The 26,166-nt window shown below is 40.5% G+C and overlaps 1 protein-coding gene across 1 annotated transcript in view; it reads left to right on the plus strand.

Annotated features, from left to right (window-relative positions):
• The window catches only part of SORCS3 (sortilin related VPS10 domain containing receptor 3), a 196,618-nt gene that overhangs the window by 101,414 nt on the left and 69,038 nt on the right, over positions 1-26,166 (plus strand). Inside the window, exons 6-7 of the mRNA XM_029958577.1 lie at positions 8,773-8,837; positions 15,693-15,811. Of these exons, the coding sequence (XP_029814437.1) occupies positions 8,773-8,837; positions 15,693-15,811 (184 nt within the window). The remainder of the gene's footprint in view (positions 1-8,772; positions 8,838-15,692; positions 15,812-26,166) is intronic.

A 26,166-nucleotide genomic window follows, 5' to 3' on the forward strand; every position in this document is an offset into this window, starting at 1 on the left:
ATCATTAGATTGAACTCTGTGCTGACACTTTGGAATTTGCCTTGAGGCTAGAAAACAGCAGAGTATTACTTTTCATTTGGCCTTGTACTTTTCTTTCCTTTTATTGCTCCTCTATAACAGTCGATTAAGAACCCAACAAAGAGAAGCTCTTGATTTTCCTACATCTTGACCATACAACTTTAATTCTTGATGTGTGGGTAACACAGACTCCCGTTGCAGCATTCTGCCCTGAGCATTCTTACTTGAACAGTGTAATGCTTTGAGGGTGAGGATGCTTTGGGGCCATTGTGAAGAACTAGTAGTGTGTCTAGTGCTCAGCTCCCTGGGCAGCCTTGTCTCCTTATTGTTTGGTCACCCATCTAACTCGAAGCTAAAGAATCCACAAAAGATCCATGGGTTTCTCTGGTCTCTCCTGCTACAGTGTCCCTCTTCTACTGATAAAGACCTGCAAGTGATTGTGGCTGTTTTATTCATCTCTCCATTCTGCCTGTGAAAATGCTTCTGTTTTGAATGCAAACCTGGCATGTCACAAACACGTGGTGATCTGCAGACTTCCTCTCAGTGTTGCCTTTACCCATCATAGCCACACAGACTTGCTGTTTCTACAGACAGAGTCTGTCTTTGCATATCTGTCTGCTGCCAGAATCCCTTTTGTTTCTTGCTTCTTTGTCTTTCCCTCTTGTGATGTTGGGACAAATGAGCATCTCACTCTCAACAGCTAATTGAGTGTGATTTTTTGGGGGCAAGGAGACATGTCGATGCATTTATGCTTGCTGGTCCAGAATAGTTTATTCTCCTCTGTCTTTCTCCTCCTTATCCTCCTTCTTTCCTCTCTCTCTCTGTCTCTTCATTTCCTAGCTGATGATTAAAAGTCAGAGAATGAAATAATCCATTTATTCTCTTCAGGTTAGCATTTGAAACACAGAGAAACAACTGTCACAAAAGGTTTGTGACAGAAATCTATTTTTCCACATTGTTTTTATCCAAAATGCATGAACTGAACCACAAATTCATTTCCAGAATGTTAGATGTTATCCCAGGGTGATTCTTCACAATATCCTGCAACAGGGAATGTAGAGACTCATTCTTCCTTAATTAATTCAATGTACAATGCCCATAGGCATATGGGGCTCATCAGCAAATCCTATACATATTGTCTGTGCCAAGTTTCATACTGGCATCCCCTCTTTAGACAATTTAAGTTTTATTTTTATCCATCTACTGCTGCATTCATTTATTAAATGATGCTCTGAAGCTTTTCAGAGGTGCTGTATTCTGCCTAGGACTCTGTTAATAGCTGGATCACTGAGCCTGAGCATTTCAGGCATGTCATATTTGCAGCTGGAAAATGTTCATACAAATGAGGGCAATTAAACTCATAGTGAACTGAGAATCCTTATTTTGGTGTAAAACATTTCCTCAATGAGTCATGTTTAAGACACATTTTCTAGGAGACAAATTCAGAGGGATTTTACAAGTCTTACAAACATTTCCTTTGAGGGAGGGAAGGAGTTACCCCAGTGAAGTTTTTGGCTACAAGACAACTAGACTGAGCTGAAGACTTGTTTGAGCATGCATTTTGCTTTTCTAAAGTGATCTGAAATAGGCCTGATTCATGTTTCATGAGAAACCAAAGCAATAATCTATAGCAATTCCCCATGTACATGACTTTCGAAGGAGGGTAGCCAAGCACTAGAAAAACATTAATTAACTGGGCTTCATAATATAGTAGGCACTAAATTAATTTTAACCAAATGCAAAAATTCTTATTTTTGTTTTATAAGAGAACTTGACATCTTGAATATTAAAAATAACATCAAAAGTGTCCTGAAAAATGTGTCCCTTCCTGCAGAAGGCAAAACAGAATCAAACCTTTCTGTTAGAATAAGTTTAAAACTTGCCCACCATAAAGTTTACAGACTTCTAAATCCCAGGTAAATCCCATCTCTCCTCTCTACAAATGCTCTCTCCAAAGCATCACTGTCTATGTTGGATGCATATGGGATAGAGAGCTGATGGTATATTGTGCACTCAAGCTTTGAGGTGATGAGCTGATGCTTCACTACTTCCACCATATCCCAGTGCTGGTGCTGCTAGGAATTGGCAGAAAAAGGCTTCTTATTCAATTAGGACAAACCCTCAGGACTGGTTTTATATAGCCTGCATCAGCTGTACCCTGTTGACTCAGGAGCAGCAGGCTGCACAGGAGCAGCATGATCAGCTCCTGAGTGAGCAGCAGGACTGTGGCTGCACCTGGGAGTGACCCACTACGAGTGCTGGCTTGAGGTAGCTGACCTACTCCCTGCAGGAGCCTCAGTCACCATATGAAGTTATTTCAGGCACCACTGGGGAATCAGGATGCCACCTTCAGCACATGCCTGTGCTGCTGACCCTTTCAAACCTTGACAGGGCTGTGAATATGGATCTTTAGCCTTCTACCCACACACTTTTTCAGTAAATTTTACAAAAATTTGGTTATATTTATTGGGGTTTATAGTATAGTTTGGGGAAGAAATGCCAAAGGACTTTAAAGGACTAAGACTTATTAACTGGATGAGAACTAGGGAGAATTATTTGTACATTCTTAGGGTTTGGTGCTAGCATAAAGGGCAAATCAAAACTCTGAATCAACAGCAGTTTTTCTGTTGATAAATACACTTTAAAGGTATTCTCTGCTAATTTCTGAGATATAATGCGTCACCTTCTACGTACTGTGAAGAGAAAGAAATGTTTCTGTGTGCAGCAGAGCCTGCTGTCTTGCATAGATTCTCTGGTGGGGGGTGATATGGTTGAGCCTAAATGTCAGTTTTGCCCTCAAGAAGAGGATTGATTTAGACCCCTTTCCTCTTCTTGGCCTTCTGTATCCATGAAATAACTATGTTTAGCAACCTTGTAGTTCTGGAACATGCAATCCACTGAGTTTACAGGTAAGGTACAGCTTTAGACTTTCAGTATTAGTGGGGATGAGATGCAGGTAGGCAGATGCATGTATGCACGTATGGAAACACATGCAGACGCTATGAACATTTTAAGTTTTTTTTCCTTTGAGATACGAGGCAGAACACCTCCTTAAAATTCACTGGGATCTTTTTAGAAAGGATTGGCTTTGCCGAAAAGACATTAGCTGAGAATAAACACTTGGCAATTTTTTTGCCTTATCTTGCAAGCTAAGTCTCACAACAATTACTTCTGCCGATGTCTAGAATTGTAGCATCATGGAAATTAGTGCTGGAGAAGATGTAGAAAGCTCCTGGGACCTGGCTAAGATGGTTTCTTATAGTATCTTCCTGCCCAGTTTTTTTCGCAAGCTTCATTTGAAATATGCTGTGCAAGGAGGTTTTGTCCATAATTCTTCGGAGACCTCATCACTTCCTAACACATCCAGCAATGTCTTCCCCTGTTCAACCACAAAGAAAGTACTGTATTTATGTGTTTAATAAATGCATTCCTTCCCACAGCAGTTCACCATTTGTATCTTTTCTTAACTATGGTAGTTTATGATGTGTTGTGGGCTTGGTATTTGTTTAGGTTGTGTTGTTGGTTGTTACGTGCCCAGAGTTAATGTCTGGTGGAACTAATTTTAGACTTGACTGCAGTAAATGACAGATGAATACACAGAATTCCCTTGACCACAGGAAGCTAACTGCAGTCATTGATACCTGGACAAATGTGATGCAGTGTCAGATAAAGAAGGTAGCCTGTTGTCCCGTCTTTGAAAGGTATGTGTAATTTAGCAATGGTGCAGTGGGAAAAGCTCCAGCTCTGTTGAGCAGGAATTATATGGATTACTTTCTGCTCCTACAAGTCCATATAGGCATTGCCCTTGTGTTGCTTGGGTGAAAGTCCCATGCACTGTTTGCCTGGTACAACACAGAAGTATTTATTCACTTCTGGAGAAGGGTAGAATTAAAATTGCAGCAGACTAATTGGCAACATCCACTAATTTGACAGCAGTTGCCTGCAGCAAGAGGATGAGGTTTTCCCCCTTTAGATATTATTGCACAATAAATGTGCCTTGTTCCTTTCCCATTTCTAGCCCTTATCTACTGCACAACATCCTGCTAAGTACTCTCCATCTGTTTCCTCTGTCTGTTTACATGAACATTGGCAATTGCCTTCAGTCTGACATCTTAACCTGCAAAAATGAGTTTTCTAGTCAGCATCTTGGGAAAGTCTCAATTTGGTATAAAAGTTTTGATTTTGTTTTCAAAGCTGGTGAATGCCCCCTTGATTGGTAAGAAACTAGGCACACCCCTGGCAAAAAACTCAGTCCAGCAGATTCCAGACCAAGTTTAAAAGGCTGAACCTTGGGACGTATTTTTTTTTAACCTTGTTGTAAATCCCTAACAAAAATATTGCTCACAATCAGTGATACCCACTCACACCTCCCAAACTACTGGGTCCAGGAGATGAAGGAATAGAGCATCTCTTATTCTCCATTGATGGTTTAGGGAGCAAAGATCAATAGCAGGTGGTTGGAATTGCTCAACATTTTTGACCTAAGATGCTAGCATAGCTAAATCTCGATGCTGCCTTTTGCCATTAAATGCCTGATATCTGGAAAATGGGTAGAAAACAATGCAAAAGTTGTTTATTCCATAGAAAGGCAATAGAGTTAATAGAAAAAGTGAGCTGTGGTGTGCAATAGGCAGGTAACCTAGGAAGTCTGTGTTTTTCTTTTTTCCTTTCTTTGCATATGTTAACATTTTTAATTTTGGAGTATATAGCATCTTACATGAAAATGCTTCAGGAATAGCTAGTTACAGTGCAGAGTGCTGTGTTTTCCTAATGCCCGTCTTCCTTGCTCTTCTTCCCAGTCAGAGATGAAATATTAGCAGAGCAGCCTAGTAAATGTGTATCCAAGCACAATGATCTTCCCTCAGGATAGAGATAAGGATCTTGCCAGGATCCTGTCCATCCTTCAACTTTCAAGAGCACACAATTCTCTTCTGAAAAGAAGGGAGGAAAGATCTTGTGAAAATCAAGAGCTACCAAGAGAATAAAAAAGAAAAGCAGCAGCAGGAGATAGGGGGAAAAGTAACAATTGCTTCCTTCTAGTGGAATTCAGAGGTATTTGAATTCTTAAGTGGCGAATGATCCTGTGCCCACTGCAATTCTGGCTGCAGGCTCTTCATTTCAAAAACTGCTTTTGCAGCAACTGGGGAACGTGTCAGCAGGAAAAACTGACCTTTCCTGTCACTTGTGCCTGCATCCTCTCAGCATTTTCTCATGCAAGGGGTGATTAATGAATAGGGATGGTGGAGGATGTTGATTTAGCATGATTTCTCACATAAAGGATAGCCTTTTTTCCTCTCCTCGCCAACCCAAGAAAGCAGCACACATGGGTGTATTTTGTGGACCTTGGTTTAGATTTTGCTGTCTGGAGTTCATGTACATAGAGAACACAGAGCTGAGCTGTACCTGGATCCTGAGGAGTGACCATGTGCCAGGAAAACTGTTTTCAGGCTTACCTTAGGCTTCTGAGTGTTGTTAAATACTCCTGTCTTTGTAAGCCTCTGAACAGAGCTGTTTGTCAGCCAGAATATCATGAAACCCCTTCTCAGCCCCCCCACTGTGTGGGCTTCACTTGGTTATAGAGGACACACTAGGGAAATGGAAAGTCAGGGGATGCTGACATCTCTCCTTGTTTTGCTTTAGTTGCTTAAATAGTATTGAGCAGTGCATCCTCCAAATGTTCTTCAGAGAGATAACGTGCGAGAAAATATAAGGCTGTGAAGGTGTCTCTTGTTTTGTTGCTGTATTGCCAGACCTGAGAGGTTGTTGCAGTGAGTTCTCAATGCTACAGAAATTACAACATGGGATAAAAGAGTAGCTTTACAGTCTGTGTGTGTGTTTTTGCAGCTGCACTTCAGGACCTGCATACATATCTTGCTCTTTCCACTGCCGACTTTTTTGTATTCTTCATGTAAAGCTACTCCAGAAAAATGATGATTTACTAAAAATACCTGAATTCAGGAGGAGTCAGAGCACTGCAAAGCAAAGCTATGCCAGTGAAAACAGACATGAGGTGAGACATGAAGAAACAGCATTGATTGGGGATCTGTTTTGCAATCAGTCTTTTACATGAGAGTGACTTGGTTTGAGCAAAGGAAGGATGACCAATGCATCACTTTCCAGGCTTGTTATCTGTCTGCAGATAACAAGAGCCTGTCTTGCTTTTGGGTTGCAGAAGATCGCTTTGTGAACTTTTCTACTTGAAATGTAGTATTTGGTGAGCAGAGGAGTGCTAGGGGTGTGCTGTGTGCTAGTCCTTTTTTTGTCATCATGGTTGTAATGAAAAGAATCATTAGGCTTGTCAAAACTAATTAAGGAAACAAGTAGATGGCACTGCAAAGGAACTTCAAGCTAGAATGACACGTTTCAGGAGACTCCTCTCATTCCCTGGTGGACACTTAATAGGCATTATGAGTAGATCCACAGAGCTTGTGTATGCAAATGCACAATTGTAATGAGTATTCTGGATTTTGTTTGGATATTCTTAGGTTCTTCTAATTATAGTCCCTTTTAAAATGAATAGTATTGTGGCAAACTGATGTATCCTATTACCTGGGTCAGGAGTAGGTTTGCCCCATTGCTGCAGGGGGAGACACAGTGCCCCCTCCCTCTAGAAGGGAGGGATCCAGAAGGTGTCAGGGCTGTCTGTCATTGTGGTATTAGGACACAGCAAATGTCTCTGGGTAGAAAGCTGGTGTCTGGCTTCCAGAAGGATGGGTGCCTGGAGTGTGCAGGCCCAGGGGGAAGGCTGGATTTAAGCAGGAAACCTGTTGGGAAGGACTGCAGGGCAGGTGCCTAATGTGTTCCAAACATTTACCTCAAACTGCTGGAATTGATAAAGTTGTGATGGATAGATAGGATGATAGGCATGTACCTCTGCCCCTATTGGCATGTCATAGGTAAGGGACAAGGTTGATGAATGACTGAAATTACAAAATTAGTGCTACTAATTTGTAAAAGACAGAAAACTTCTGCTATGCACTAGACAGATATGTGCTCTTTCTCTATATGCTGGGAAATAATGTTACTGCACACCATAATGTTTTTCATTGACATTTAAAGGAATTTTTATTTGTCCTACTGTCACTTTTAACTGTGTCCAGATTTTGGGAAGATTTGACCCTGATAATTACATGGCCACAGGAACTCAGGCCCATTCTGGCATCCTTACTGATAACAGACAGTACTTTCTTCCTTGTGGGATCACCCTGAAACTGATGGTAGCGATTAAGGAGCAGACTATTTCTCACCGGGAGTGGAATGATGAAAGATCTGCCTGTGCTGCTTTGCTTTATTGTGTTGGTATTTTTTGGCTGCAGTTCAGGGTGTTGTGAATGGACACACTGTCGATGTGGTGCTCTAGTTAGCAAGTGATGCCAGTTTCAGTTACCTACCCAGTGGGTCATACTGTCGTTATTTCGACATTTGCAGCACTGGCAGATCTTAGCTGAACTCTAGCACATTTGTATGTTTGTCATTGCTTCAGCTGCTATAAGAATCCAAAAATGTATCAGAACATCTGTATTTTGTTTGGGTTTTTCCTTGTTTGGTTTATTTTTTTTTTATTTTATTTTTCTTTCTTTTTTTAGTGTTGATGCCCCAAGGATGGAAGCATCAACAGATTGTGATAAAAAATGTTTTCAGAACATTAGGGAATTCTGAATGTTGGCTAGCTTGGAGGGAATCTATTATTTACAATCTACTGTGTCAAATTCAACTCCCACCAAATTAGAAACTGATCTTTGTCGTTGTCCCTTTTTAATCTAACCCTTTGGTTAACTCAGGAGAAGCAGCTCCATAAATCACGTGGACATCTATGGATTTTTTTTCCCCCTATGAGCCATTGCTAGGACTAAATGTTCATCTCCCAGAGATTCTTATCAGCCAGGACACTAATAATAACATTTCTGTTCTGAGCTTGACTTTTCCTCTGCCAGGAGGAGAAGTATCTTTTTAATGTGCTTGGAAAAACATTTTTAGGGAGTAAATAACAATGCACAGGAGGATTTGACTTGAGGTGCTTGAGTTTCAACTAGTGAGATTAAAGAAACTCATCACGCCTTGTTTCATGATTATAAAGGACTGTGGCATGGGTTCATATGGTGAATAATGAACACTTTCTCACTTTTTTAAAATCAGAAATTCACCATACGTGCATCATTGTTTTTCTTTTGAAGAAAGGGAAACTTAGGTGAACAATTGCAAGTTTGCCCAGCAAACCAGGGGAAAATCTGGAAAGTTGGTCTTTCATGTCACTATTCAGTCAAATAAAACCTCCTTCCAATTTGCTTTCTATAAGCGTGAGGCTGCTGTGCCCTCATCTGATTTTACTGGATCTTGGAACCAGTTCTCTTTTTCACCACAAGAACGATCATACTAGTCTTGATCTTGTAGACAAAGGACAGGCAGGATCACTCACCCACGCCTGGGAAGTTATAGGGTCCCTGAGAGTGGTCTGAGTAGAAACACAAAGGAGACAAGTTAGTAGTGATCCTGAGACTAGCTCACTTGGTTAAAGCATGATGCTAATTAACACCAAGGTTGTGGATTCAATTAATTTAAGAGTTGGAGTTTATGACCCTTGAGGATCTCTTCCAACCCAGAACATTCTGTGATTCTGTGGTAGAAGGTAGAGACCTACATACCAGGTGTCACAAGATAGATTTGGACTGGTTTTGTTTTCCCTCACCATCTCTCTGTCTGATTGCAGCCTTTCAGCTAACTGGCTGTCTTCTTTGTCTTTCTCTCTCCTCCCAGGTCAGTGACCGGTTTGGATAAAGAACCTGATCTTGTGCACATGGAAGCCCGGGCAGCTGATGGACGTGAGTGCCTGCAGACAATGCTAAAAATGTGGCCTTTGAGCCAAGAATGGAGTGGTTATGAAAAGTCACTTTACTCATTTTATCTTCCTATTTACATTTTAATTGGTAGGAAATATGTGGGTCATGGGGGTTTGATGTGAGGCATATTCTTATCCTCAGCCCATTTGGGGAAAGTCACTGGCTGCAGGGCTTGTGTCCTTGGAGGGAGTGGGCAAAAGCACAATCTGTTGGGCTAAGGACCCATCTATTCTGTTCCCTATTTAGCTGTTTCAGTATCATGTAGTTTACATGAATCATAAAGAGATGGGATACCTCTACTATGCCCTGCAGCCTTTGTGCATTTCCAGAGGTGCTCAAAAGAGCTGGATTGTACCTGGAAATTTAAGAAATTACCTGCAGTCAGACTTATCCTCTCATCAGGATGTCATTTTGTCCCTGTGTCTTGTATTGAAAGTATTTTTTAGTTTTGCTTAAAAGGATGGATAGGTGTTCCATACTAAAACATTAAAGGCCATGAAAGATGCCTGGATCTGAAGTAGGAAACAGAAAAACATTTCTTAGCCCCTCACTGAAATGAATCTAGTCACATTTGTAGTAGAATGGATTCCTATGTAGTTAGGAAGGACAGTATCAGGTACAGATAGTGTTTTAGATATTTCTCTCAGGAACTACAGCATAGTAATGCATCTGCTCCTGGTGTGGAACTTTACTCCAGTGGGAGTAAATGGGAGAAATGGGACAAGTGTCCCTTTTCACTACAGGGACAGTTCATAAAAGCAGCATAGGACTGAGGTTTTAGAGGATTTCTGGGAAGAAAAAGCCTCATTTTTGTTGGTTGCAAAATTTCCTGTTTTAGTCAAGCACTGCGTAGGCCAGATGCTGAGTGAACAAGCTCCTGTCTATCAAGGTGGCTTCTCTGAGGTTGTGGATCTCCTAAAATCACTCTCAGGCCTCCCACTGCTATTTAGTGATGGCAGCTGAATAAATAACCAGGCAATAAAAGCTCAGAGGTGACAGCTGTTTGTTGAATATGTGGAAAAAGCAAAACAGGCCAGCAGGTGGGTGGACAAGGTAGGGAGGCATCTTCAGTGCCTTTGCTGCTGCAGGTATGCTGAGAGAAGTGGCCAAAAGCAAGTAAAACAAACTGCTGATGGAGTCTGTTTTCAAACTGAGTTTAAACTTTCTCGCCCAGCTATTTGAATATTGGATGTCTCAGGGATGTAAATGCTTTTTCTAAAGATGTGTCCCCAGTTTGCAGACAGCTATCTTCCTTCAAGTCTTGTTTGCTCAGGGGTTTGCTATTTGTTCCTTTTTTGATATATAAATGCAGCATTTTGAAGTTTGCAGGTAATGGTGTTGAGGGTTTCACTGAAAGTCAGACTTAACCAGTAGTGTCAGCAAAACAGCCCCTTTTCAGGCCATCATCCCAGCAGGCACAGCGGAGACCCGTCGGGCTGTGCTGGCCTTGCTGGCAGGTACCACTGGGGCACAGCACCAAAATGACTCCTCTCCCAGCCAAGCACAGCACAAAAGAACTGTGTTGTTCCAATTAGAGTTTTTAAGGCTTGAAACGATATTAGTTTGTGTTACAAAGTAGCAACTGCCTCACAGCTATAGCCTCAGCTGGTGTGAAATGGTACAGCTCTGTGTGCCTAGAAATGGGAAGCTGAACTTTTCTTCCAATAAGCTCTGTAACCAAATTGGGCTTTCATGTGCTCAGTGAAATGGCTGAGGCACTTCCACCTGGTGGAAAATGGGCCCCTGCAGTTATTTCCTCTTGATCAGAAAGTTTCTGATGAAAGTTTTCCTCAGTAGTGTAGAGAAGGAAGGATAGGCTTCTTTAATGCCTCTTAGGTCAGTCTGATGGCCCAGTCACTTATTTGATGCATTAACAGACATGGATTTAAGTATTCCCATTGGTCAGTTCAATTCAGGGAAAAGAATCCATGCCTTCAGTGTCACTGGCTACTTTAAAAATACATGATTCTTCTAGATGGGATATTTTTCTTTCCTCTTCTGTATTTCTCCATGCTTTTTATTTAAAAAAAAAATGTGAAGAGAAAAAGTGGTGGGGAGAAAGGGAAATGGTATTTAGGAATAGACTTCTGAACTTGATTTTTTAAAAAAATTATTATTTTTAAATTTTTTCTTTTAGCAGTAATGGGATTCAAGAACCTATCTAATAGCAATTCAGACACTGGAGCTTGGAACAGGTTGGGGGGCATGGTAGAGTCTCATTCATCTGTAAATGAGTCAGGGCTATCAATAAGCTCGTGGAGCCGGGAGGTGGAAGTCCTGTTCACCTCTCTTGGTGTCTGTCCTTCAAAATATCTTGCCCCACGGTTTTGTCTGTCCTGTCATTAGGAATGGTTGTGTCTCTGAAAAAAACATCTTCCCCAGTGTCTAATCTCCTTAAATATTTGCAAGATGCTGATAATTCCAGTGCCTATCTTATCTCAAGCTATTCATGTCTTTTGTAGCAGATTAAGTTTTTCACATTTTTCCAACATCTTGGCAGAGCTATTGTAGCAGAATAATAATCAAGGCTTGCATTTTTAAATTATAAAAACATGTAGGAGCCTTGGGCATTGTACCTTCTGCTTGGGTGTAATAGGCAGCAGCAAGGACAGGGTTAGATGCAAGGGAACTATTATGAATACACTTACACAAGCATCCACCAGCATTCCTGGGAAGGATATATTAAACTTTCTGACGTTCAGTGAGCTAATCTCCCCACTCACAGATATGGTGCAATAAACAGGCTTTGAGTTAAAGGAAAGAGAGGGGGGAAAAATGCTAACCAGTAAGATAAAACAGGGTAAGTAATTCCTGGAAAGTAATTTACAATACTGTCGACATTTCTAAATACTCTTTTGCTTCAGGGGCAAAATTGTTGAGGCCGGTGAGTTTTTTCTTCTTCCCATGGAAACTTTCACTGGCTGTGTTTGATTTTAAGTCTTGCCTGGTACCAGGGCCTGACTGAAGCTGAGCCAATGTGCAACTTGTACCATCAGCAGCCCTTCTTCCTGTTAGCCATGCTGGTCAGCCATCCCTGCTTTCAGCTGCCTTATAATGCTGCCTTATAATGCTGCCAGGACTTGCTGTCCTGTGTCTCTATAAGCCACAGTTAACTGCACACAGGTAATTGTAACATAGGCCCTTTGCAGCCTTCAGTACAGTGACAGGTTTGACTGTTTCACAGCCTCCCTTCCAGGACTCACATCTTTGGGTGGTACTCACCAGAGAGAGCCTCTTGTGCTCCTGCTTCCTGCCAAAGCTGGCATGGCTGGCAGGCAAAGAGGAGATGTAGTGGCTTGGCTTATCTCACCCATTTATCATTTCAAATTTCCAGAAATTGTTTTGGTTTTATCACTTCTAAAAGGGTAAAAATACACTCCAAATTCTCAAGATGGGAGACTGTGTTAAATGGCAGTGAGGAGGCGGTTCAAGCTCCTCAACGGGAAAATGGCTGTACATCTGCGAAAGCCATTCCCTAATCCTAAATGATGTGGGAAGGGTTTGTGTGGAGGTATGGATGCTGGGATTTGAGCTGCAGCAAGCACTCCAGGATGTTTGATGTCCATATTGCTGCCTCCACAGATGAACTGAGAAAGTAGCTGGATGTTGGTTAAAAGCATGAAAAGCTTTTTATGCCGTCTGGGAAGTAGGGAGCTCTTTTCAACTCCTTTTGCGGTGGAACATAATAAAAAACCCAAAGGAAACAAAAACCCCCAACCCACTCAAAAAAAAACCAAAACCAAAGCCAAAACACCCAAACCCTTTATTTTTGGTGTTGCACGGGACATTAGAAATAATCCCCAATCTCCCTTAAGACACATATCTCCCAGTGAAAGTAAGGCTCTAGAGCTTGGGCTCATGTCACCTGTCCTTCTGAGTGGACGTCCTTTTTCCTTGTGGCTGTGCAAAAGAGGGGTGAAAAATCACCTCATTTTGGAGGAGAGGGAGATAACAGCTTGGAAGTTAGGATGCCCTCTTCTCTCTTAATTGAGATTTTTGTTGAGGGATGCTGTACTTTCTATCTAAGGGAAGATGTTTTCTATGAATGGGACCATAGCTCAGGAAGGGATCATACTCTTTAAGAAGCTTGAGCAAGGACTTGGGAATGTTTCTCACTTTGAGTTGCACACTCAAAGTGTAAATGGGAACCAAACTGGGTGCTGTCATATTTTTTACCTGATTTTTTAACATATTTTAAAGGGCATTGTATTTCCTTTTCTTTAATGCAGGAGAAAAAAAAACAAAAACAAGACTTGAACGTTTTTTGGTATCCTAAAGCAGACAGGTTTGAAGATAATTTTTTTGTCTGTGGGGTTTTGTTTTTTTTCATAGACCTTGTGTTGTAAAATACACAAAAGTAAATAAATAAAGCAAGAGACAAAGTGGAAAATGGGTAGTGGACTACCCCCTTCTCTAACACCATCTTCTTGTGAATATTAATCAGGTGTCATTCTTCAAGTATATTTGATTGCTGGTGTAACACACTCAAAATGACACATTTCCCAATAGGCAGGAAGCTTGTTGTCATGTCAACACTTGTGATTTATCTGCATTTATTTGTGACAGGTTTTTATTCCTCTTCCCATTCTGTCACTCAGCAGCAGCAAATTATCCCCTTTTTGGAAGGATAAGAATATCCAGGCTACTGTGTGGGAGAATATACTGGAGGCAATGAGCTTCTAAAAATATGCCTCCTGACCTCTCCTCCTTGTTCTACCTAATTTTAGAGCTACCTCAAAGAACAAGCCATGTCTGTAGATCTCTTTGAGTAGCGTGGCAGCATATAAGACCCTCTTGTTTTCTGAGAAGTTGCTTTTACCCACTGCAAAATTTCCTTAGATTCCATGTTGAGGAACTAAATAGCAGCTCTGGACCAAGGGTGTATATATATGTATATCAGTTGATGAAGAACCTTAATTTATGCCAGCTGAAAGTCTGACCTCTCCACTGCTGCTGGTATTTTATGCTGGGAGAAAATACAACTCTGATACTCCGGTTATTTGGCACTGTGTCTGGGTCAGATATTTTTCACCATACACTTTAATTATCTCTAGATACTCTGAGCTGGCACCAGCAACATTTTCTGCTGCTTTAGCATTCTCAGTGGGACTACGATCTCATTGCTGCATCAGACCTGTGCAACTGCTCTGAATCAGCCATGTAGCTCTTATTAACCTGGAATCCCGAATGCCTCAATCCAGAACCAGATCTGCAGCCTTCAAACATGGGACTTCAGCCATTAGGAGGTTGGGTGTGAACCTTTGTTAGGTTAAAGCTTGGTTGTAGTTGGTGACTTTTTAGACAATTTATTTTTTTATTATTATTATTTTTATTGTTAATACCTCTGACTTGCATTCTTTTTGCATTCTTAAGAGTGTTGATGGGACAAGACAATGAAAGGGTAAACTATCAGTCTGTGAATCTAGTCTTAGAATCTGGGAAGGCAGTTAGCTGAGTCTTATGATTTGGGTCGTACCTCCCAGAACTTTCCACTGAACCCCATTTTGCTGTCACTGGAAGGACACAAACTAAGGACAGTAGCAGGTTTTTTGGTACATAGAATCCTGTAAGCAGCTTTGCTAGGCAAGTACAGTCCTTTTAAACTTCTGTTTTATCATTTTGGGATCTGTCTGACAAGATTCATGTTAAAGGGTTCTGTTGTAAACCAAAATCACAGCACCAGGCTCACCCCAGCCTTTATAAACTTGCTGTTTTCTTTGTTGATGGTCTGTCCTCACCCTTTGTAGAAAAGAAAACAAGCACTTGAATCTAGGAAGCCTGTAGAAGTGCTGCAGTGTAAAAGATATGACCCTTTTATCACTGCAGCTGTCATCTTAGTAGTATTTTCTTTTTCTCCCTAATTTGCAGTTTTCAGAAGAGCAGTTGAAAAGCAGAGAGGGCATATTTAGACTACATACATCCAGAGACACAATGCTTTCATTGTTCTTTTCATAAGGTCCTTTCTTAGCCTGAGTGAAATAATGCTTAATTCCCTATAACTCCTGTCAACTTGCTGGAGATCAGCACATCTCTTCTTGCACTGAGCAACTTTCTATATGTCTGCCTTTACCTCCTGTTATCTTCATGCTCTTCTCCCAGTCCAGTTCCTCCTCTCAAACAATGCCAAGGCCTGACAAAATCCCATTGGTATGATGGTATTCTCATCTTGTTTCTGTTCAGAAGCACTTGATGGTTCTTGCAGTGCATATAACTACTGCTAGGACTCTTAACTGGTCATGCTATTTCATGTCCATGGCATTTTCATACCTAGTCTGTGTTGGCTATAAAGGTTTAATTTTGGGAGATGCTTGTTATTTTCACAGCAAAATAAGTTAAACTTAATAGTGTTGGTTTGGGCTTCTTTTTGTGTGTGTGTATGTGTGTGTGTGTGTGTTACTACCACAACTAAAACCAGTCACCAAGGCCAGGGTATTTCAGAGGGAGGACAGGGATATAAGTCCCAGCAGGGTATTGAAACTGGTAAATTCTACCTGAATGGCTTCTGAAATCTTCTTCTGCTCCATGTAGACTCACCATCAGCTTTCTGATGCATTGAAGGTTGGTAACATCCATTTCTGGTTTGAACTTCAGTCTCCTGAGATTGAAGTCTGCAGAATGGGGTTGAATGGTGAATGTTCAAGAGTGGTGAATTCTTGACTTAAGAGAGAGCAGCTACTGTGCTAAAGGCTGGGGGCAGATCATGGAATAACATCTATATAGTTGGAGATGAGGTTTAGACTTCCCTTCAGAGACCTTTTTTTTGAGCTGCTGCTGATGTTGTCAGACAACTGGCTCCTACCTGGGCCTTTCTCATGTGTACATATTCTCCCATTACAGACACCCACTATTTGACCTGTCGGATCCAAGAGTGCTCAGAGACCAAAAGGAGTGGGCCATTTTCGCGCTCCATTGATGTCAGCTCCCTTGTTGTTCAGGATGAATATATCTTCATCCAGGTATGTTGGCTTGATGCAAACATGACATGAATGCTGCCTGCACAAGGTATTTTTTCTGTGCAAGAGAGGAAGCATATTCTTAGGACCAGCATATGGGACCACAAGTCATAAGAACTGGGAGTCTATATCTGCCTTCTATAGATTGGCTGTGCAGTCTGGGGCAAAACATTTGATCTCTCTGCTCATCACTTGTCTTATGGTGAATATTTTAAAGTTCACTCATCAAGGGTCCATGGTTTTCACAGAAGCTCTAATGTGCTATTTTTATGGCTACGTGTAAAATACAAGGAAGCTATTGATGAATTGAAGAGGACAGAGAAGAACAAAGGAAAGGTGTGAGTGATTATTTTAACAACAGGAAAGGTTTATGCTGATTTGACAGTCAACTAATGCTAGAGGAGTGGACAAAAATTTGCAGTAGGAGGAAAAATAGCAGAAAGATTAAAAAAAAAAGGTGTTACAGGGCAACTTCAAAGTGAAAGATGGCTGTAATTTTGTCAGCTAGTTGGTGATGATTTTGGAGATGAGGAGAATGTGACAGAAATTGAATGAGAAACTACTTGTTTTTGAGATTTTTTGAGAATAGACAGGGTGGATGGAACTATGCCATCTCTCTCCATTTCGTATCTGTGGTAGTCTGAGGATGAACTGTACAGTATGTAAGAATACTTCCTGAAGATGTACCATTTGGGTGAAAATTGGGACCCAGGCTGCAGTGATTCCAGATTGTAGGAAGCTCAGGAGACACAGAGATTACAGGCAGGATGATGCTACCTGCTTGTCACCAATGCTGAAGCAGTGGGAACAAAATGAGATGAGGTGGAGCCTTGATTCAGGTGGTACTAAAAAGACGTACACTTCCCTTTTTGGGCAAGACTGGGTTCCATTAAGCTCCTATTTTATTTCCTTGGGGGAATGTTCTTCCTGACTGTATCCAAATTATGAGAAAGTTTTGCTCTGTTTATTGTGAGATTTTCTTATAAATGGGAGTTTAAATGGGAAGGCTGATAATTCTGTGCTGAGATTAGGTGGAGGACTGGATCTCTATGCCCTGGGAGGACTGCAGTATGAAAACTGCATGCACTTGAGTAACATTGGCAGGCTTCTTCTGTGACTAGGGGAATCTGCTGCTCTGGAGGTGACCTACTGCAATGGGAGCCACAGTTCCCCTCAATCCCCCATGAACCCAGCCTGCTACTGCTTCCTTTGGTATCATGGGGAAAACCTGCTGCTAGAAAACACCGTGAATGCAGGTTTCGCAACCTTAGTAAGTCATGATTTTACTAGAGGCAGTGGCTTTCCAATGAATAAATGCTCTACTCTCCAAGAAGTATTTTAGAGACACTCTCTTAATCTGGCGGTTTATGTCTGTGGCTGAGGGTGTTGTGGAACACCCAGTTCTTTAAGGCTACAATGATGCCTTACAGATGTTTCTCATTCCACAACTCTCACCTGTGTTAAAACAAGGCTGCTCTCTTTAGAATCTTGATCTCAAAGTGCGGACATGGGCCTGGTGTGTGTGTGTTCCGCCTCAAATTAGCAGTGAGTAGCTCAAACTAATAGCTGCTAACTACCTCAAGTTAAAAAAAAAATGCATGTGTGTGTATACATATATATGTATATATGTGATGTTCTAGTGCCTTGACTATTCTTAGTAATGTTTTATTGTAGCTTAATGGGTGTTTGAATTGAAAATTACGTCCCCGCACCTTTAAAAACTGTTACATATACAAACAGAGCATTTCGCTGCTTTGGGCAGGAGACTCTCCATTCACAGGTTGTCAAACCCTTTCACTCTTTTCGGTATCACACTTGCAGGGTTTCTGACTGTCCAGCAGCCTGGCAAAAGTGGCTGCAGAAACTGGACATGGACTGAGTCCATGTGATGCTCAAGTAACACGCAGACACTTCAGATTCACAGGACATACCTCTCTGAGCTGAAGGGGTGTTAAATCCACTGTGTCCAGCATAGAGTCGATGGACTATGCAGAGTGTTTGCTCGGTACATATGTAGGACTGCTGATATGTCCTGGATGTATCAGGCTTACAAGCCGTGTGATGTAGTTGGGATGTGTCAGATTGACTCTGTGTGCAACGTCTCATGCGTATCATTCAGTCTGGATAATCTTGGACAGAACTATGGGAGCCAGATCTTTAGAATTTCAAATACTAGGCAGAGATGAATAAATAAATATCAAATTAAATGTTAAGAACCTAGTGAGGTTTAATAGCTGCAGAAAGGATTGGTGCATGAGTTCTGATCTTTCTGTGCTGGAACAAATCAGAACTAATGTCTTGGAGTGGAGAGAGGAATTTGTTTCTTTTAAATTTTGTCATTAAACCAGCAGATTTTTAGTCTAAATCCATAGTCAGTTTTCCTCTAAAGAGATCAAAACCTTCGGGGCAATTTACCTTCTCCCATTTCACCTGTTTCAAGATGAGATAGATCTCTCTTGGAATATGTCTTTCTCATTAATATTAGAAGGAACCTAAGCATAGCTTAGCAAAGACCCCTAAATATTTGGCAGCTAAAATTAGGGAAGATAAATCTCAGCTATTGATATCAATGTTTTAGATTATCTGCATACAGTTATTTACTCATGAATATCCATTCTAATCAAGTTGATGAACAGGCCTGTAGTGTAAGATTCCTGGAAAGCATTAACCTGTATAACTGTGCACTCAAAGCAAATGGTGCATAATGAATAAAATAGAATAGAAGAAAAAAGAAAATATTGTAATGCCTTTATAAATCAATGATTCCTGTTGTGCAGCACTTCTGAAAGGACCCTGCAGAATTACAGTACAAAGAAAGAAAATGAGAATGATTCTCTACTTGAAAATATCTTGTCCATGAAGAGAGTTTGAAAAAGACTGTGACTGGTTACCAGGCAAAAGAGTTAAATAACATAGCCCATGAGGAAAGATGTAAAAGGTAATGTGGAAGGAAGAAAGAAATGGCTACTAAGAGAGAGTAGGAAGAATTCTTATGAATAAAACAGTAGGTGTTCACTCAGAATTTATTGATTGACTTTCTATTTGATTGATCCATAGTTATTTAGGAGTGCCTAGCACATCACTAAGATTGGATTGGATAATGCTGCATGAATTGCTACACTAAGAGTAAATCCTGCCCTCCTTTTAATACTTAAAATTCATACAACTTGCAAAACAGGTAATTTATTAGTGAGAAAACCGTGGAATATATCTGGACTTATTTACTATACCAAAAAGGAGCTAATTTGATGACCAACTCTACCATTTAAGGTCAGCATCAGTGATGTTCAATTACATGTCTGTGCACCAGTGAAGCCCATGCTTTCTGCATATCTGTAATGTGCCATTCTCTATGGCTGTACTACATCTTTCCTTGTTGGTACCTTTGAGTACTTGCTACTAAGAAAGTATCACTTTCTAAACTTATGTGCAGACATAACCTGCAACTGCCTAAAAGATCTGATTTCCTGACAATGACCAGAACTGCTACAGTATTCTCATGTGCAGAGCCTACATTATGAAACACAGGGATCAGGGATAGTCTTGGTTTATGTATGAATCTAGAATATTGATACTTTGGAGAATTTAAATGTTAAAAAATAAACCACAGAGGGAATTCTGTGGAAGCAAGTCTTGTATCAGGGTTTCTAATGGAGTTGCTCAGGTTGCTGAAAAGAGTCAAAAATGCCATAGGCTTTAATGAAAATGAAGATTATTTTCAGGAAATTTTATTTTGAGAGAGAAAGCATTGTTTGGAGAAAACCTTTTTATTTTCCTGTAAGTAAACAAACAACATCAGTGCTACTTAGTTCTTTAAAGACTAAAGAGAAGAGCAGGAATGATCTGTGTATCTTTCCTTGCCAACAGATGAAAATTTTCCACTGAAAATGCAAGAAAGCATGAGCAAATATCATCACTTACAAAGGGAGTGAGGAGTCTGGACCAAAAAAGTCCCAGCACAGTGGCACTTATTTGTTGTTGTCTGAGAATTCCAAAGGGTGTGAATAAGGCAATGCATTCACTGGGAATCAGCTTTGCTCTGGGACAGTGGATTCCACGGAAAGCAACATTCATGTGGGAAGACCTATGGCTGCTATAGGAAGCTAATTATTGCTAAGTTAAAGTAGTTGTTCCCAGTTACCCAAAGGCTGTGTGCAAGCTGTCTCAGGTGCAATGGCTCAGTGGTTCTGCTGGATGGCTGGAATCCCACGTTGGACAAGCCTAGCTGCTAGCAGGGATGGATGACATTCCCAACACACTGGTGAAGACCCCTGTAAGGACTGTATTTTCACACCCTAGGTATCAGGAGAGGGACAATAATACTGATTAAACTCTTCAGCATGTGTGACATGAAGATTGTTGGCACTACTGCTTTTATGGCTCTGGTGGCCTAAGGATGTGAGACAATGTTTACAGGGAGAGGCACTATTTCTTTAAGAGATTGGAACTGACAGACTTAGAAATGGGATGGGTAAGATTTTGGGTGTACTCACAAGATCATAAAGGACTTTTTTTTCCCCCAGCTGTAGATGTAGGTATCATAAATATGTTTCCATCCCCCTATTAATCTTGTCGCGTTGTATAAACCCTTCAGTGTGTGGCTTTTCTCCCAGAGATTACACCCGTCTAGTTCAGCACATGGTTATCATCGTTCCCATTCCTCTCTAAAGCTTCTGTCTCTGTCAGCACTTGGAGACCCTCAGGGTAACTTTGGCCTTTTTGATTTGAGCTGGCTGTAAGTCAGTGCAGAGATGTGTGGATGGGTGATCAATACCTGTCTCAGTTGTTTTTTATGTCTTTATTTTTCTCTGGGATGGTGCAGACTCTGCTATCCCAACAGAGTGCAGCTGAAGTTGATCTGAATTGTAGCTCAGACTTTCAGCACTTTCTATGGCAGTGACAAAGCTACTGGTCCTCTGAGACTAAGAAGCTGATACCTGTTTTGAATTTAGGGGTGATGCAGACCAAACAAATGCCTTTGGAGATGAACACACTCAGATCTGTCTTTGACTACCGATCTTACCTCCTAAAGACGAGGAATGATACTTGCTTTGATTGAAACTTTGATTGAAAAGCACTGACCTTTTGCTTCAGACCCTCCTCCATTTCCACTTTAAATGGAAAGTGCTTTGCACCAGTAACAAGAGAGGCAATTCTGAGAGGCAGTACCTTATCACTTTTCCTTTAAAGAGTGGAACACAGGTGCCCCTTCCCCTTTTCATTCCCATGGCATAATTCAAGAAGATGTTTAACTGCAGGTTAAAATTCATGAGTGTCTTGTCTCTCACCTGGCCTCTGCTGCTACTTCTCCTCCTTGGAAGCTTTCTTGGCTGCTTTCTATGTAATTTCATTTGTGATTCAGTCTCCTGGGAACCTTAGGAACTGCACAGCTTTCTCTTGACTCCAGATTCCTTCAGGTCAGGTTGTCCTGGGACATATGACGGTTTCATGTCTAAAAAGCTAAGTTGCTCTGTTGATGACCCTTTGTTTTGGGGTTGATGTGAGGAAGGAAGAAAGGAGGTGAGGGAAGCTGGGAAGAGAGAGAAGGTCTTGGTTGTAGTTTGTAATCCTCCTGAATGCGATGGGGTCTATGGCATTGACATTTAGGAAGAGGGGATGGTGGTTATTCACATCTTGCACGTGCAGGACTGTAGAAGCAGCCTGTGATTCTTGTGGGAATTGTAGGAATTACATGTGGAAAGTGAAAAGTTTAAGTCAAAATGCTCTACTTTGATACTGATCTTTTATCTGTCTCTTCTTCACTTTCTGAAGTAATTATGAGTTTAGAAGACTTTTGCCTAATTCAGGGAGTTGCACAGCAAGCAGCATATCTGCTTGTTCACCACTATCAGTGAGAATGAGCAGACCCAAAATTTCTCCAGATGTTGTTGTGTGGTTCATCTGAGTGGGAGCCTTACAGTGCACATCTGAATAATTCCTCTGGCTCAGAGGAGCAAATACTTCTGCCAAAAGCTGTTGAACCAATTTGATCTTCTTTTGCATCAGAAAGTCTCCTTAAAACATATGCAGATGCTAGTATTCACCATATTCACCCACAATCACTGATAGATTCTTACAGAACCTGTGGATAATATTTCTTTTATTGGATGAGTCTCATCAGAGTGTGTCCAAAAATTTCAGCTGAAGTCATTTGACGTAAAATGACATCTGTAGACTTTTTATCTGAATCGAATTCTGTTTTTTTTAAAGTGGATATATTTATGATAACTTTTTTTCCCCAGCCTCAATAAAAAGAAAAATACTTACTATTTATAATATTAGAATTGTGGTGGAGGAACATTTCTCTTTCAGGTTTATAGAGGAGGGAAAAAATTTTCCTGGTTCTATGAGCTATATATGGCTAAGCTCAGATCAGAGAAGTAGTTTAGTACTAATACTGGTTGTAACCACGGTTGTTTAGAAAAACTCAGAAGTGCTTATGTTTAGTAGGAAATGTGTGTATGTTTCAAGTTTATTAGGTATTTAAGGCTAGGTTAAATGAGTGTATTTGCTGACTGAAGTCAATTATCAGGTGAGTAGACTTCAACCAGCAGCCACAGCTGGGATTATACCAATTCATAAGGATTCCTGACTTCTGTTCTCAAGCTATCAATTTAATAACTTAAATAAGTGGTAAATTTCCCTAGGAATAAAGAAAGGGGTTTTTTGATTTTTTTTTTTTTTTTAAATTAATGTGAAACTTCTCAGCAGTGAAACAAGATAGGAGGGGAGAAATTAAACTCTGATTTCCCAGTATGGAGCCTTCTCTTTATTTTCATAGAAACTAAATACACCATGTTCAAATATAAATTTCTTTCCTCCATTTTTTCCTCCATTAACTAGGAGCCAAAGGTCTTAACAGAAATCAATCCATGCAATTTATTTTTAACTTCACCCTGCTTAGCTACGATTGATTTTTATCTTTGCAATCGATGGTAGAGAAAACGGTTTGGCGGGACAATGAAGCACTCTCCAGCTTGTAAGGGTTGGTTTTTGAGTCTTTTATTGAAGGAATCATTAAAAGCTTATTATGAAACTAATAGGATGAAGACGTTTAAATGATGAACACGATTACACCTGTTTTACTGGTGAATAATGCCTGCTACAGCTGATCTCCTCTTGCCCCTTTTTAAAATGCTGGACAGCACTCTAGTGGGGGAAATTAATCCATACAGATGAAAGCAAGTGCATCCCACATGCTAGTTAAAAGCTCTTCTTAAAGCAAGACAGGCAGTAAGCAGTTAGCTACTTTCCTATTCACTACTGGGTGATTTCATCCATTTCTAGCACAGTTTCATCTTTTCTGTGCCAAACATCAGATTTGGAACTTGAACCTAAATATCTGTTGATAAAAAATTATTAACATTTTCCTTTATTTATTTATTTGTATTGATTTTCCTTCTTAGGCTTTTTTGTGCTGTACTTTCTTTTACCACTCTCTTCCCCTCCCCTCGCGTTGTCTGATTTATCAGCTGAAAATGTAAAGTGTCACCTTGGCAAAGCCATATGTTTCCTCTGAAATCCTTCAAAAAGAGCTATAATGTGTACACTTATGCTCCTCTCTTAAGCTGGTTTCTGTGTGGGTAATGTGCACCTGCAGCTCTGACGTGGCTCATGTTATGGTGTAACTGTGCACATTTTCTGCAGGAGTTGCTTTTAAAACAAATGCAATATTTTCACTCAAGATTATTCTGCTATAGCTGTGTCATCATAGCTCTGAAGGGAGAGGGAGGTGAACAGAGATTGGACTAGTATAATAAATGCTCCTTTGTCTTAGCAAGTTTTCTCTGATGGGTCTGCCACTCTAGAAAGTGGCATATTTTCAAACATGCCTGCTGAATTTGCCAGGCAGCTTGAGGGTGCTTTGCACACGGAAACACTGATCTGTGTGTCCCCATGGCACACTCAGTAATTGCAGATTGCTTTAATGGCTGTGCAGAAGGTATTATATTAATGGAAACCACAGGGAGGGAATTCAGACTAGATGGTAGCTATCATGATGGGATTTATGCTGGAGCAGTGGAGAACCTCCGTACACAGAAATATCTGGAAGATGGTTTTTTCTGCCCATGGTGGATAATCAAGAAAGAGCACATTACACTAGGCTCATGTAGATGTGTTCTTACCCTCTGAATCTCTTGTGACTGTCATTTTGGTTAGGCTTAGGAGAGGAAGCACAGCTTTTCAATCCTCATACTGGCAAACCTATGCAAGGCCTAGGCACTTGCCAGCTCTGAAAAACCTCAAAATCCCTCGTTAAGGATGTGAATGGAGCAGCCTCTCTCCTGACCTTGTTATCACTCCTCCATGCTTTAAGCCGTAATTTGATTTAGGGGATTTTATGCCCACAAGAAGGAGAAAAGGAACCTAAAGTTAAAGCAGTGAAGAGGGATGCCAGGGCTCCCTATGGAACTGGAGAACACAGATCCAGGATGCCATTACAATACTGATAGAATGTTTCTCAGCCTTTGACTTCTACAATTCATTTTATCTAACTGGAAGGGAGGGAACTCTACAAGCAGAGGAATTCACCTCAGAAAACAAGTGAAGTGTTCACTGAAAAAAATATCAAGTATAGTCTATCAACTACTTAATATAAAGAACTATAAAATTTGATTCTGTGAGCTTTCCGTTCACTTTTCTGGAAGTTCTTTCAGCAGCAGAAGGTAGATGGGGTCTTGCTTAGCCCAGGGCCATTTCTAAGATTTAGTAGTTCCATGTTTGTTACATCAATACCTGCCTGACACTGGAATTTATGAGTCCCAGTATCAGCTAGCCAGGAAGATGAGAAGGAAGCCTGGTACACTGTGGTTTACACTTCCTGGCATCATCCAGGCGTCATTACATCCTGGGACCTCTTAACTCATTATGCTTGCTTTCCAAACTCTTTTACCTGACATGTGTTTTTTGCTTAAGATTAACTTCAATCTCAGAAAAAAAAAAAAGAAGGAAACAAAACATGCCCTTAAAGAATCATATTCAATCATTAACATGAGAAATGGCTTAGTGTGTTTCTAGATATGTCACAGAAATTATGGAGATCAATATATTCCATGATTTTTTTTTTATAATTCTCTGCAGTCTTGTGAACATACTGTGTTTTTTCTGTGTTTCATGGGCTCTGTCTCATCACAGGTCAGGAGAGGGAATGAGCTGACATACTGAAACTTTCAGGACTTTTAAAGAGAAATTTATCATGTTTCTGTTCTTCAGTGTCAGCTGATATAAGTTAAATGAGATTTTTGTCTTGATACAAAATGTGAAAGTATTAAAGAAAATTAGTAGATCATGACTGGACCCAGGAAGAAAGAACACAGGTTAGGAAAGACAGATGTGTTTAATAACAAACATTTGTCCACAGGAATCATTTCCACTGGCCATAAGCCCAATTAAACACATAAAGTAGAAATCCAGAAAAACAGATTAATGATCTGGTCATTAGCAACGGAGGAGGAAAAAGACAAACCCAGCTAATTCTGTACTGAGCATGACAGATGAGCTCACAGCAAATAATTGGGTGACATTCATCAAATGTGAACCGAAAGGAGGCATTGGAGGGCAAAACAGTACCATAATCTCTGGGATTTACAATGTTAGAGAGTTTGCTCATAGGAAAAGAAAAAGTTCATAAAAATAAATTAAGCTGGGCCTTCCAAAATTCATTCTCTACCACAGTGCTTGCCAAAACTTTATTGAAGGCTTGATCATTTTTTTGGAACTGTTATAACCGTGCATGTAAATCATGCAAAGATGAGATCCTGGCTGGGAAAAGCTTCACACAATTCCTGCCAAAAGAATTGTGGGTGGCTTCATATTAACTGGCTCAGAAAGACCACAGACCACAAAGATTTTTATTTCTAAACCATTGTCAAGGTGACCTAGTCCAGGTAGAGGGCTGAAAGGGAGTTAACTAATGCACAGTGAACTTGAACATTGTTTTAATCCTGCCTTTCTGCATTAAAAATCAGAAAAACAAGCAATACATCCAAACAAAAAACCTCCAGGTACCAATTTGCAGTGGGATAAAGCCAAAAAAAACCTGTGTAAAACCTTTTGAGTGTGGCAGACTTGTAGTGGATCCTGTTTTGGCACAGAAAGGGGAATTTGACTACCCCTTGATATTTTTGCCACTTTATGTTCATTGGATTAACTGGAAGATTGCTGGACTGTTCCAAATTTTAATTGGTCATCACAGCATTTACAAAGTATGTAAATATTCATGTCTGCATGTTAAATACAAGTTGAAGACCATGTCTCAGCCCAAGAGAAGAGGTGGATATTGAACTCAGGGTCCTTACCAAGTAGTCACTGGACACGTTCAGTCCTATCTGGACTCCATTACAAATAATGATGTGATG

The sequence above is a fragment of the Manacus vitellinus genome, unplaced genomic scaffold (genome assembly GCF_001715985.3).
Source record: "Manacus vitellinus isolate BGI_N305 unplaced genomic scaffold, ASM171598v3 scaffold_15_pilon, whole genome shotgun sequence".
In the NCBI taxonomy this organism is placed as follows: domain Eukaryota; kingdom Metazoa; phylum Chordata; class Aves; order Passeriformes; family Pipridae; genus Manacus; species Manacus vitellinus.